Genomic DNA, 13788 nt, shown 5'->3' on the forward strand with positions numbered 1-13788 from the left:
TCCTTTTAATTTCCTTTCAAAAATGACAAAGAAATCCGTCGTACATTTCTGATTTAAAATGCTTTTCCTGGCATCAAAAAACCCTTTTATCCTTCTCAGTCTCTGAGCTGCTCCGGTGGCTGCGAAGCCAGCTGCCCGCGCTCCGGCCGCAGTCTGACTTTGCTCAGCCTTCCAGCAGTGCAGACCATCTCAGCCCAGAACCTGCCACCACACCCCTGCACGGCCAGGGGTGAAGCTAGGGGTAAAGTGTGAACCCCCCCATCCAGCCCTCGGGGTTTCTGTGTGGAAACTCAGTCCTCAGTGTAGCTGTGTGGAGGTGGTGGACCCTGGGGGTGGGGGGCGGGGGCGGGGCAGGCTGTTTAGGTTGGGGGGGCACCAATCTTGGGGATGGGGTGGGAACTAATGTAGTTCTTCTGGAACTTCAGGTAGCTCCAGAGTGGTTGGGTTTGGGGGCAGTACTGGGGTTTGAACTCAGGTCTTGAGTCACACCTCCACTCAGGATGGTGGGCTGTTATACAAAGAGTATGCGTGGTTTTGCCCGGCTGCTGAGATCCCTTCCTCGCGCATGCACACCCACCACGATGCCACCTTGTGACATAACCGAGGGGCCTCCACTAGAGGCCGAACCAACGAGGCCGCCTCAGCCTGCACTTTCAACCTCCAAAATTACGAGCTAAATAAAACTCCTTTCTTATAAAGTGCCCAGCCTCGGGCATTTTGTTATAGCAATGGAAAATGGCCCCCAAATACACAGCGTTCTGAGATCCCTACTTTGAAGTCTCACATCCAACCTGGCTTTCCCTGAGCAGAAACCTGCTCTAGTGGCTTCCAGATGTGAGCCGCAGACCCATCGTTTCAAGGCAGCGTGGAGGATAAGCCAGCGCTGGGAGCCCACGTGAGCTGGGAGCCCACGCGAGCCGGGGCTGGGGCCCGCACCGCGGCAGGCAGAGCACTGGCAGCTCACACTGCTGCTTCACTTAGATTCACTGAGGCCCAGGACTGAGGCTATCCACATGCTCAGTATTCTTACATGGAGATGACCGGCCGCACCGGGCGACGGCAGGCAGGTGAGGGGCTGGTGAGGGCGGCAGGCAGCCATTTCTGCTCTTTTGGGTGTTCTGAGAAACGAGGTGATCTCCCAGCCTGCAAAGAAAACATGAAAAAAAGCCCTAAATACTGGTGGGTAAGCAGGAGATATTGACTGCACCATACAGCATCACAAACAAATCTAGGTTGGCAGGGCTTGAAATTCTTTCATTAAAATGATACTATTTTATGAATGTGTTAGCACTGGTGGCTCCTGCCTATAATCCTAGCTACTCAGGAGGCTGAGATCCAGAGACTCATGATTTAAAGCCAACCTGGACGGAAAAGATCATAGGACTCCATCTCCAAAATTACCAGCAAAATCAAACTATTATTATTTTTATTATTATTTTTCAAATATCAGTACTGGGGCTTGAACTCAGGGCCCAGGTGCTGTCCCTTAACTTTCTCTCTCAAGGCTGATGCCTTATTGCTTGAGCCACAGCTCCATCTCCAGCTTTTTGGTGGTTAACTGGAGATAAGAGGCTCCCAAACTTTTGTGCCCGGGCTGGTTTCAAATCATGATCCTCAGATCTCAGCCTCCTAAAGAGCTAGGATTACAGGTGTTGAGCTACTGGCACCTGGCTTAAAAAATAAGTAAATAAAGCAAGCTTTTTAGAGAGTATTGGTAGAAACTACTCTACAATGGTCTTCCCTCACTTCTATCTGTTCCCTTTTGACTTCTGTTTGATACAAAGCTGAGCCTTTTCTCTTTTTCCTTCCTTCCTCCCTCCCTCTCTCTCTCTCTCTCTCTGTTGATTCTAGAGTTTGAACTCTGGGCCAGGGTGCTGTCCACTTCCAGTTTTCTGGTGATTAACTGGAAATTAGAGTCTCATGGACTTTCTTGCCTGGGCTGGTTTTGAACCTCTATCCTCAGATCTCAGCCTCCCGAATAGCTAGGATTACAGGCGTGAACCACCAGCACCTGGCTCTTTATCTCTTCTTAGAAAAAGATTTTTGGTCAGCATACATTGGACATACGAGGAAGGTTTATTGGGATAATTTCCACAATACACACAATGTCCCCTGACCAAAGCCATCACTTCATCCTTCCCTCCCTCCCCCTTAAAACAATTTCAGCCAGCTCAGAAACATGCAGAATCAGGATCTAAACTACACATGGACATGATAAATTGTACAGGGCTCCAGGCATTCCCACACAATGAGACCGAAGGAGGAGACTCTTAGGGGAGGAACACAAAGGCGCAATCTATGTGCATCTGGTCATACACAACAACATCTATCCAAATGAACCAGGAATGGAAACAAGAGGCGTTTTCCCCCTTTGCTGTTGTTTTTGTTTTCTCTTCTTTTTGTATTATTTGTCCATTTATCTGTCTTTGGGAAGGTAAGGGGGAGCACAGAAATGGAGGGACAAAGGGTGAACAAATGCAGCAGCGGTGCTTATTAGACACTGTGCTGAAAGTGAGCTACATAACTTGTGGGTGGGGGTGAGAGGGAAAAAAAACTGGGAGACAGTGGGGGAGGGGTAAATTGTCCAAAAAGAATTGTACTCGTTACCTGACTTAAACAACAGTAACCCCTCTGCATCTCACCTTTATAATAACAGTAAAAGGTAAAACAAACAAATGCAGCTTCAACAGGTTTCCTTGTTCTAGTTCGTACCATCTCTGATAACTTTTCTTCTCTCTGGTACCCACACATTCCCATAGCCTGCTTTAAGGCTTCGGATGCATAGTTTGAGTATATATACGAGACACATATACGTAGACTCACACACATATTTTGGTGGCACTCGGGTTTGAAGTCAGGGCCGCCGGATTGCTGGGCTACCCTCGAGCCATGCCCTCAGTCCTTCCTGTGTTTACCAGTCATGTTTTGGCTGGGGTCCCAGCATATGCCTGAGCCATCGCTGTCCTGTTTTAGGCTTCCTGTGTTGCTGGGATCCCAGGCATGTGTCACTGTTCAGCTTCCCTCTGTGAGATGTGGTCTCATGGACTTTTCTTCCCAGGCTGGCCTGGAACCTTGATCTTCCCCATGTCCCAAGTGGCTAGCATTGCAGGTGTGAGGCAGCTAAGGCTTAGTATATTTCTTTTCTTTTCTTTTTTTTTTTTTTGGTGGGGCTTGAACTCTGGGCCTGGGTGCTGTCCCTCAGCTCTTCAGCTCAAGGCGAGTGCTCTACTATTTGAGCCACAGCACCACTTCTGGTTTTCTTGTGGTTTATTGGAGATAAGAGTCTCACAGACTTTCTTGCCCAGGCTGGTTTTGAACTGGGATCCTCAGATCTCAGCCTCCTGAGTAGCTAGGATTCCAGGCATGAGACACCGGCGCCTGGCTGGCTTAGTGTATTTCTAACAATAGTGACATGGTGACATTTCAACCAAACAATGTACAAATCTTTAGGCTCTTCTCCAGGATGAGGCTGGTGAGGGAAGGGATGAATTCAGCCTGAGACCTGACCTGCCGTCATATCAGCACGGCCAAAGGCAGGCAAGGAGACCGGGGAGGACTGGCTTCCTTATACCTGGGCCTACGTGGGTGTGCGCCAGCACAGCCGCTCATGCTGCCCATGCTGGCAGACAATGGCAGAGCCTCACGGTGCCTGAGCCAGAGGAAAGAGACAGAGGCCGGGGGCAGCTGTCTCCCAAGGGCCTGCAGGGCCTGCACAGGTGTCGCCCTGAGTCAGGAGCCTTCCTCTGGAGGAAGGCTCTCCGCCCTCTAAAGGGGCACCAGCCACCTCCGCAGCAAGGGCTTCGTGCGATCACACAATGCTGGATTCTGTACAACGGCGCTTCTTCATTTTAATTTTTTTTGTAGTACTGAGAATTGAACTCAGGGCTTTATACTTGCACTGGGATTACAGACTTAAGCCACCATGCTCAACCTTAAATATCAACTCTTATAGTTCAAAGACGGAGAGATCTGTGAGCACTCTGAGGAGGGGAACGAGCCCTCCATGTGGTGAGCAGTGAGCACTCCATCCTCAACTCTGTTGGGGTAGTCAGAGCGCGCTCAGGGGTGGGACACATCACAGTGACAGGGTTAAGGGGGGTGGGAGGACAGGAACATGGGTCCTAAGTAGACAGAGGTTGGAGCAGAGGGCTCCAGAACTCAAGGGGCATTAGTGTGTGCTAGCGTGTGTATGTGTGTGTGTGTGTGGGGGGTGTTAGCATGACCAATTGGGCAGGAGCAGAGAGGGAGCCCGAAGCTGAAGGGTTAATCTGTAGCAGTGGGAGTCATGGAAAGTTAAGTAAACAGAAGATATACAATGACCTCTCACCCCAATCAACACACAACTACTTATCTTTGAAATATGAGCATCTTTTCTTTTTCCTTTTTTTTTCTGTTGGTCGTGGGGCTTGAATTCAGGGCCTGGGCACTATCACTGGGCTCTTTTGCTCAAGGCTAGCGCTCTACCACTCTGAGCCATAGCGTCACTTCCTGTTTTTGAGTATCTGATTGGAGATAAGAGTCTCATGGGGACTTTTCTGCCCAGGCTGACTTCGTTCTGTGATCCTCAGATCTCAGCCTCCTGAGTTGCTAGGATTACAGGTATGAATCATTGGCACTCAGCTTCAAAGTACTCTTATGTGTGTGCAACACACATCCATGTCCCCAAGAATGCTAAGATTCCAAATCTACCTGAACCAATGCAGGGCTATCAGGGCTGCTGGCTGCGAGGCACAAGAACTTTCTAGAAATGAGTTCAAGAGATGGAGGTATGCTGAGAGGTCTGAGATCAGTGTTTGGTGAGGGTCTCCTGCTCACTGTGACGCTTGAACCCTCACGTCAGAGTGCTCAAAGTGTATGCTGAGTTGATGGGCTGGTTTGAGCCAGTCAGGGCCACGGGACAACATGGGGACAGGCCGCCCTCCATCGGAGGAGCTAGCTGGGCCACAGGCAGGAAGAGTCCGTGGAATGTGGTATCTGGCCCAACCATGAGCTGTGCTCAAGGGCCAGATCTGAAACTTAGGCCCTTCCTCTCAATCCTCAGCTCAGAGAATGTCCTCATGCCACCACTGTTTCCACTGAAAACAAAAACCAACCCCAAAAACTAGAAAATAATTTAAAACAAGCCAGCCTTTTTTCCTACATCTGGCAAGATGAAGTTTCTTAGTTCTTTTTATTTCTATTAAGAAAAAACAAAAACAAAAAAAACAACAACAAAAAAAACAGAGCCAGGCACTGGAAGCTCATGCCTGTAATCCTAGCTACTGAGGAGAGTGAGATCTAAGGATCAGGGTTCAAAGCCAGCCCGGGCAGGAAAGTCTGTAACACTCTTATCTCCAATTTACCACTAGAAAACTGGAAGTGGTTCTGTGGCTCAAAGTGGCCAAGTGCTAACCTGGAGCAAAAAGAGTTTAGGGACATCACCCAGGCCCTGAGTTTGAGCCCAGGACAGAAAAAACAAAAAAACAAAAAAACTCGGTGCCAGTAGCTCACACCTGTAATCCTAGCTATTCAGGGCTGAGATCTGGGGATCACAGTTAAGAAGAGCCAAAGATCTCAGGGATGGCACCCAAGCCCTAAGTTCAAGCTCCAGGACTGGCTCCAAAAAAACTGAGAGATAAGAGTCTCACGGTCTTTCCTGACTTGGATACCTTCGGACCCTGATCCTCAGATCTCAGCCTCCTGAGCAGCCTGGCTTCTCTAGCACTCTATGGATGAGCGGAGAGGCTGTCAGTCAGTCCTGGCACTCCTGCCTGACCCCTGCCCATCACCCCTACACGACAACGGGCCTCAGGTCTTCCAGGGGAGCAGAGTTTTATTTCTTGGCAGGCCTGAGCTGTGGGGAAGGATGAATGATGTCTGGAAGCTTAAAGTGCACAGAGCTGATAACATTTTTTTTTTGTTTTTTTGGGGGGGGCGGTAATGGGGCTTGAACTCTGGGCCTGGGCGCTGTTCCTCAGCTCTTCAGCTCAAGGTGAGTGCTCTACCACTTGAGTCACAGCACCACTTCCGATTTTCTGAATGGTTTATTGGAAATAAGTCCCATAGACTTTCCTGCCCAGGCTGGCTTTGAACGGTGATCCTCAGATCTCAGCCTCCTGAGTAGCTAGGATTATAGGCGTGAGCACCAGTGCCCAGCATGTTTCTCTTCTGTGATAGGAATGGAATCCACAGCCTCACCTTGCCAGACACTCTCTACTTCCTCCAGCTTATTATTTAATGGCAGCACTGGGGGTTTGAACTCAGGGCCTCAGGCTTGCCAGGCAAATGCTCTACAGCTTCGGACATCCTCTTAGTCTTTTTGGCTTTAGTTACTTTAGTCACTTTTCACAGTCTCACATTCCTACTATCTATGGCCTCCATTAAAGCTGGGATTACAGATGTGAACTGCAATGCCTGGCTATTTTTGATGTATTTTTTGTTGAAATGAGGTCTTGCTAACATTTTTGCCTAGGCTAGCCCCAAACTGTGATCCTGCTGATTTCTGCTTCCTGAGTACCTGGGATGACATCTGCCTTAAAAAACAAAACAAAACATTCATCTAAATAGCCAGCCACTGGTGGCTCAATGCCTGTCGCCATAGCTACTCAGGAGGCTGAGATCTGAAGACTGGAATTCAAAGTTCAGACTCACAAGAAAGACCATGAGACTCTTCCTTCCAATCAGCCACCAAAAAGCTGGAAGTAAAGCTGTGTCTCAAGTGGGAGAGTGTTGGATTTGAGTGGAAAAGCTAAGGGGCAGCACCCAAGCCCTGAGTTCAAGCCCCAGGACGGGTACAAAAACAGAAGAGACTCCAACTCATGTAGCGTAGGTTTGGAGGCTTTAGGTATGGCACTACAATGGCAGCAAAGCAGAGCAAACACAGTAGGGTGGCCCTGGCCCTGGCCAGCACTTACCATGGAGCTGGCCTTGAAGATCTCTTCCTGAAAGAAACTGGGGCGTGGGGGGGAGGGGCTCAACTTCTGCCTCCCCCAAACCCTCGGAGGACAAATAATGAAGGGCCAGCGCTTTCCAACAGCAATGCTTTATTCTGCATTTTCAAAAATCCACACATCTTCCGACAGCAGTCAGTCAAGGGGAGGTGTAAGAAAGCAAGACTCCCGCCTCCTCCAGCCCGGACTTACGCTGGGCCCCCGCTCCGGTGGCCGCTGGGGGTGACGGGCCTGCGCAGGGGCTCGTCCCCGCTCGGCTGCACGCTGGGCAGCCCCTTCCGCCGCGCCTTCGCCGTGTTGGTCATGATCTGGGGAATAAAGAAACGGCTGGAGACATCATTCCTTGACGTCAGATTCCTCCTGTCAGTTCCCCTGACAAGAGGCCGTGAAGGAGCCGGGCGCCGGTGGCTCACGCCCGTCATCCGAGCTACTCAGGACGCTGAGGGTTCAGAGCTAGACTGGGCAGAAAGGCCTGGGAGACTCTTATCTCCCAATTAGCCATCAAAAAGCCAGAAGTGGAGCTGTGGCTCAAGTGGTAGAGAGCTAGCCATGGGCAAAGGAGCCGAGCGAGAGCTTGAAGCCTTAAGTTCAAGCCCCAGCTGTGAAGTGAAGGACCACGCGCTGGGTCACTAGAGGAAAACACGGACTGTTGGGAAAGGTCACTTCAGGGGTGCACGTGCTGCCATCCTGACTGAAGACCCGGATTTTGCAAGTGCATGAGCACAAAAGATGGACAGACATGATTTTGTGGTGAGGGAATCCTCGTCCAGGGTGAGCCGGGCCCGCAGGGAAGCGGAGGTGCGAGGGAACGTTTGCACAGCGCCTCTGCGAAGCGCAGGCCCCGCACCACGGTCAACAGTAAGCGGGCAGCGGGCACAAACCACAAACATCAAAGGCATTAGAAACTGCGCTTCCCAGAACAGCGCGAAGCACGAGTGGCGAACAAGAGACCCCCCACTGTAGTGAGACAGCCCAAACCACGCGGCGTGGAAAGCGGACCCCACTCTTCCTTCAGCTTTATTTACCCGGGTGTGGTAACCGTTGCTCCTCACTATGCCGCGTCGGGAACACCGCGACTCCTTGTGTGTGTGGTGCTAGGGTTTGAGCTAAGGCTCGAAACTCAGGCTTGCGAGGCAGGTTCTCTCCACTTGAGCCATGCCTCCAGCCCTAGACAATTCTTTTTCTATCGTGAGTAGTAAGGGGTGCGATGGCACCTGCCTGTAGCCCAGCCGCAGGGAGGCCGAGGTGGGCAGATCCTGGCCACCTCCTGGAAAAAGGAAAGTTGCAAAAACGTTCGTGTCCCTTGAATGGAAATCTTAGAGAGCAAACCAAAATATGGAAAATGTTAAACAAGACTGCAGAGCAAAGATGCAATAATCTGTCTAGGAATAGAATAATTAAATAAAATGGCTTCTAAATCTGTTACTTGTCCATTCCTAAGGACAATTAGGTTATGAAGAAAACACTGAAAACACTGAGTGAAAATCAGGTGTCTCTGGAACGCATGGATAGTACTTGGGGTCACGCTAAGGGCGCTAAAGGCCGGCGGGAAGGGCTGCGATGACCCCCACGGCTCCCAGGGAGCCAGGACCGAGGGTGCTCTTTCTTTCGCAATTTCTGGGCTTTCTATAACTGCTTACGATCACGCTAATAATTAAGGAAAGTGTTCAGAGTAGACGCCAGCAATGTCACCCTCCTGGTTTCGATCATGTAGCGATAAATGACCTAAGTGGAACCACCGGGGTCCCTGGGGCCTATCTGCGGCGCTCTGGCAACTTTCTGGGAATCTAGATCTATTTCAAAATAGACATACAAGAAAACCCTGAACCCAAAGGAATTGGAATGACATTTTTCATTCCTTGAGTTTTTGCAGCTAAGGTGCTGGCTTTACTGAGGACCGGATGCGAGGAGGAGGAGGAGGAAGAGAAGAAGGAGGAGGAGGAGGAGGAGGAGGAGGAGGGGGAGGAGGGGGAGGAGGAGGAGGAGGAGGTGGTGGTAGTAAGGCCAGTGGGTGAGCCCGGGGCAGCACCATGTCCTCATGAGGGACAGCAGGCAAGCCTGGGACAGCGTGCTTTGATGAGGGGCTGGGTGCACCCCCACAACAGAGAGGTGAGGGAGGGCACCATTGTGGGAGCACGGAACCAAACTGGGCTCTGCCAAGAGAGCCGAGCTGCAGCTCCTCACCCTGCACACAAGGCAGGGGTGTGGTCTGCATCACTGCCCGCTCCCCTCCTCCCCATGTCCCTGGGACCCCAGGCCCCACTGGCCCGTCAGATGGCCTGTGCCTCCGCCCTGCGGACACCTGCCTCTCCTGTCTACGGTACCAGTCAGAACGTGGGCTAAACCAACAAGGCAAGAGTTAAGGGAGTGGAAAAGGAGGAGGAGGGAGTTCCTTCCAGTCCCCTCTGGTCCCCCTTCTCCCCGAGCCTGTCCTCCAGTGGGGGCGTCCTGGTGGAGGCCAGCGGTCACCTGTCTCCTGTTACCCTGGGAGGTCATCTAAGGTGGGTGGTGTTTTCTTCTCCAGTGAAGGGGTTCCATGTGCAGGGTTCAGCTAATAAACAAAGCCAAAGGAAAAAGCACCCCTGTGGAAGTCACCAGACTGAGCGCAGGGGAAGCATGAAGGGCTGGTGGCTTGCTAGAGCATCTGGCCGCCTGACTTCAGCATGGATGTGTGGCGGGAGCTGCGCGATCACCTGGTGACCAGGAGGCCGTGGGAGCCAGGCGCCGGTGGCTCACACCTGTCACCTGAGATCTGAGGATCACGGTTCAAAGCCAGCCTGGGCAGGAAAGTCTGTGAGCCTCTTATCTCCAATTGACTACCAAAAAGTCGTAAGTGGAGATGTGGTTCAAGTGGTAGAGAGCTAGCCCTGAGCGCGACAGCTCAGGACAGCATCCAGTCCCTGAGTTCGTCTGCTCCCCTCCCCCCCCAAAAAAGGCAATGGGATGTGTGAGTGTAAGAAGCAATATGTAATTTTTTGGGTGTGTGTCGGTACTGGGGCTTGAACTCAAGAGTCTCACTCTCTAGCATTTTCTGCTCCAGGCTGGTGCTACAACTTGAGCTATAGCTCTACTTTTGGCTTTCTGCACAGGCTGGATTGACTGGATCTCAGTCCTCAGTGGCTAGAAGGGAAGAAGGAAGCTGTTCTCAAGGATCAGCAGGGATCTCAGGACAGACCGTGCATACGGTCATGAGGTCTAGTTCCTCTTGACCAGATTGTTCACGTGATGCCAGCTTCCCGAGTCCTCCCGACAAGGACTGAGACGACAATCTGCAAGAATATGTTCTGAGTGCAAGCGCATGCACACCTTTTGCCCCTACGCTAATGCTTTGTCTGCTTGAGCCTCACGCTTAAGTCTTCACCTGTGGGCTGAAGATGGGCTGCTGGGCTGCCTTCCCAGGGCTGCTGCATGCCCTAACAATCCGCCTTCCCTGCCCTTTCTCGTGTCTCTTTATTTGGCCATTTATATTTGCACTCGACACAGGCAACTCCTGGAGTTTAGGCCTTGGGCCTAAGAGTCTGGTTTCAAAAATAAGAATTTGTCAAGATTAGTTAGTAGTTAGGTGCAGTAGCTCAGAAATTGGAGTCAGAAATTGGAGGATCATGGTTCAAGGGTAGTCTAGTTTGAGAGAGACTATCTCAACTCATAAAAAAGAAGGGCATAGTGGTTCCTGTCTGTCATTCCTATTATGTAGGAAGTGTAAATAGGAGAGTCTCAGTCCAGACCAGCCTGGGACAAAGTAGAAGACCATATTTGAAAACATCAAGGCAAAAGGACTGGGGGCATGGTCCAAGTGGTAGAGAGCCTGCCTAGCAAATCCCAGTATTCCAGGTGCCAGTGGCTCAGGCTTGTAATTCTAGCCACTCTGGAGGCTTGAGATCTGGTGACTGTGGTTGGAGGCCAGCCAGGGCAGACAAATCTGAGAGAATCTTATCTCCAATTAACCAGTAAAAAGTAGGAACTGGAGGTGTGGCTCAAGTGGCAGAGTGCTAGCCTGGAGCCATAAAGCCAAGCAACAGCATGAGGCTTGGAGTTTAAGCTCCAGTACCAGCACAAAAAATAAATGAATAAACCCAGAACCCAAAAAAGAAAAAAAAATAAAAGCAAAACGTTCAAGTGAATGACTCTCTCCCTATACCAGGACAAATGGCAAAGTCCTCAAGGGCACGCTGTACAACAGAATTCCGTATGGACAGGTGGAATGCCTTATCTTTACTCTCAGGAAAATGTATTAAGACTCTTAAGAGGGGCTGGGAAGGTGGCTCAGTGGTAGAGCACTTGCCTTGCATGCCTGAGGCCCTGGGTTCGATTCCTCAGCACCACATAAGCAAAAAGAAAAAAGCCGGAAGTGGTGCTGTGGCTCAAGTGGTAGAGTGCTAGCCTTGAGCTGAAGAGCTGAGGGACAGTGCCCAGGCCCAGAGTTCAGGCCCCACGACTGGACCCCCCCCCCAAAAAAAAGACTCTTAAGATATGAAAATTTAAAAATTATGTTTTGTTGGTGTAAAATAACAACTCTGGGCGCTGGGAAGGTGGCTCAGTGGTAGAGTGCTTGCCTTGCATGCATGAGGCCCTGGGTTCGATTCCTCAGTACCACATAAGCAGAAAAAGTCGAAGTGGGGCTTAGGCTCAAGTGGTAGAACGTTGATCTACAGCTGAAAAACTGGGGGACAGCAGGTAGGCCCAGATTTCAGGCCCCACAACCAAAAAAAAAAAAAAAAAGAAAGAAACAACTCTGGTTACAAGGAAAAAAAAAAAATTCTGGGCCAAGAATGAGTGAGCACAGACTCAAGTTCCCTGGCTCACGTTTCCAGAGGGAGCTACGGCAACTTTGTTTTTTTTTTTTTTCTTTCTAGTATCAGCATTTCAACTCAGTATTGTGCTTGTTTGGTTGGTGCTCTACCATTTCAGCCATCTCTCCAGTCTTTAGGTTTTTTGCTGGTTATTGTGGAGATGAAGTCTACAGACTTTTCTGGCCTAGGCTAGCTCTGAACCTCAATCCTCTGGACCTCAGCCTCATGAGTAGCTTGGGTTCCCAGCAAATTACAGGAACTGTTATGTTATAGTCAGGGAGCAATGATGGTTGGGAGTCAATGTGTTTATGGAACAGGCAGGTGGGGTCAGGAGGTGGGAAGTGGCTGCAGGATTTAGGAGTCATCCCTACCAAGGGCTTCTACCGCACAGGATTCAATGTGGTAGAAGCTGCCTCTAGGCAGGTGAGGGTATCTAGATGCCCCCACCCCCTGTTCTAGCCAGGGCTCTGGAGACTCTAGGCTGGATGCAGGGGATGGTGGTAAACAGCTCTTAAAAGGGACTAAAGATGCCCAAGAAATCTTTGGCTCTTTACCTGCAACATCCCATCTGTACACATGCACACATGCATGTTCTAGTCAGCCAAGGCCAAACGTCTGAGGCTCTTTTTGTTTGTTTTTGGTTGGTTGTGGGGCTTGAACTCTGGGCCTGGGCACTGTCTCTCAGCAGTTCAGCTCAAGGTGAGCTACCACTTGAGCCACAGTGCCACTTCTGATTTTCTAGTGGTTAATTGAAGATAAAAGTCTCATGGACTTTCCTGCCCGGGCTGGCTTTGAACCGTGATCCTCAGATCTCAGCCTCCTGGGTAGCTAGGATGACAGGCGTGAGCTACTGGTGCCCCACTGGTCTGAGGCTCTTGAACAGAGGTGGGCGTGTTCAGAGAACTTCAGATCACAATTTTTGTTTATAAAGCACCACAAACTTGCCATAAAGAAAGGTGAACAGAAGGTATCACACAAAGATACAGGAAGGAAATCTATGCGCTGTGTGGAGCGCACCCCAGGGCCTGGGGCTTGTCTTGAGTCATATCTCAGCCCTTTTTGCTGTACTTTTTGAATAGGGTCTTGCTTTTTGCTCAGCTGGCATGGGTCCTGATTTCCCTACGCATGGTTCCTACATAGCTGGGATGATACCCAGCTTTTTACTGGATGGCACGGGGGATCTCAAGGTTTTGCTAGGGCTGGCATCAACCTCAATCCTTTCCCATCTGTCTCTAGTAGCTCCACGTACGAGGAGGAGCCACCTCACCCAGCTGAGACACGACCTCTTAGTGACCCTGCCTCATTTCCCAAGGGCTGGCATTACAGGTCTGTGCCACCTGCCCAGCTTCTATATTCTTTTATTTTGAAGACCTCCAAACTGCCTTCTCCTGGCAGTCAGGTGAAATGAAAAAGACTAGGGGGCCTTGGCTCAAGTGGTAGAGCTGAAGGGCTGAGGCACGTGGCCAGGCCCAGAGTTCAGGCCCCATGACCAGAAAAAAAAAAAAAAAAAAAGACCAGGGCGGGGGGCACGGCTGCAGCACCGCCCATCCACTGAGCAGGCGGGGCAGGCCCGCCCATGCCACGAGGGGCTGGCAACGGCTGTGGCTGTTCTTTGCATCCAATTTCTTTCCTTCCTCTCTCTCCCCCTCCTCTTCTCCTTTCTCTTTTCCCTCCTTCCTCCACCCCCCCACCCCCTTCCCTTCCCAGAGAGCCCGTACTGAGGGCTACCTTTTATGTTTTTCCTGCTCAAGGCTGGTGCTCTACCGGTTGAGCTATACTTCCACTTCCAGCTTTTTGGCAGTTAACTGGAAATAAGAGTCCCATGAGGGGGGAGGGGGGAGGCTGGGACGGGATGGGAAGGGGAAACAAAGGAGGAGGCTACAATGCTTGATAAGAAATGTACTCATTATCTTGCCCATGTAATTGTAACCCCGCTGTACAGTATTTTCACAATTAAAAAAAAGAGTCCCATGAACTTTTCTGCCTGAGCTGGCTTTGAACCATGATTCTCAGCTCTCAGCCCGGAAGTGCTAGGATTCCAGGCATGAGCTGCCGGTGCCCAGCTTCCC

At 50.7% G+C, this 13788-nt stretch overlaps 1 protein-coding gene across 1 annotated transcript in view; it reads right to left on the reverse strand.

Annotated features, from left to right (window-relative positions):
- The window catches only part of Armc9 (armadillo repeat containing 9), a 114144-nt gene that overhangs the window by 12984 nt on the left and 87372 nt on the right, over nt 1–13788 (reverse strand). The window contains exons 21-22 of the mRNA XM_042679268.1: nt 7122–7237; nt 1031–1143 (exon numbers count right to left, since the gene is read on the reverse strand). Coding sequence (XP_042535202.1) covers nt 1031–1143; nt 7122–7237 — 229 coding nt within the window. The remainder of the gene's footprint in view (nt 1–1030; nt 1144–7121; nt 7238–13788) is intronic.

The sequence above is a fragment of the Dipodomys spectabilis genome, unplaced genomic scaffold (assembly GCF_019054845.1).
Source record: "Dipodomys spectabilis isolate Male_0828 unplaced genomic scaffold, ASM1905484v1 ptg000051l, whole genome shotgun sequence".
In the NCBI taxonomy this organism is placed as follows: Eukaryota; Metazoa; Chordata; class Mammalia; order Rodentia; family Heteromyidae; genus Dipodomys; species Dipodomys spectabilis.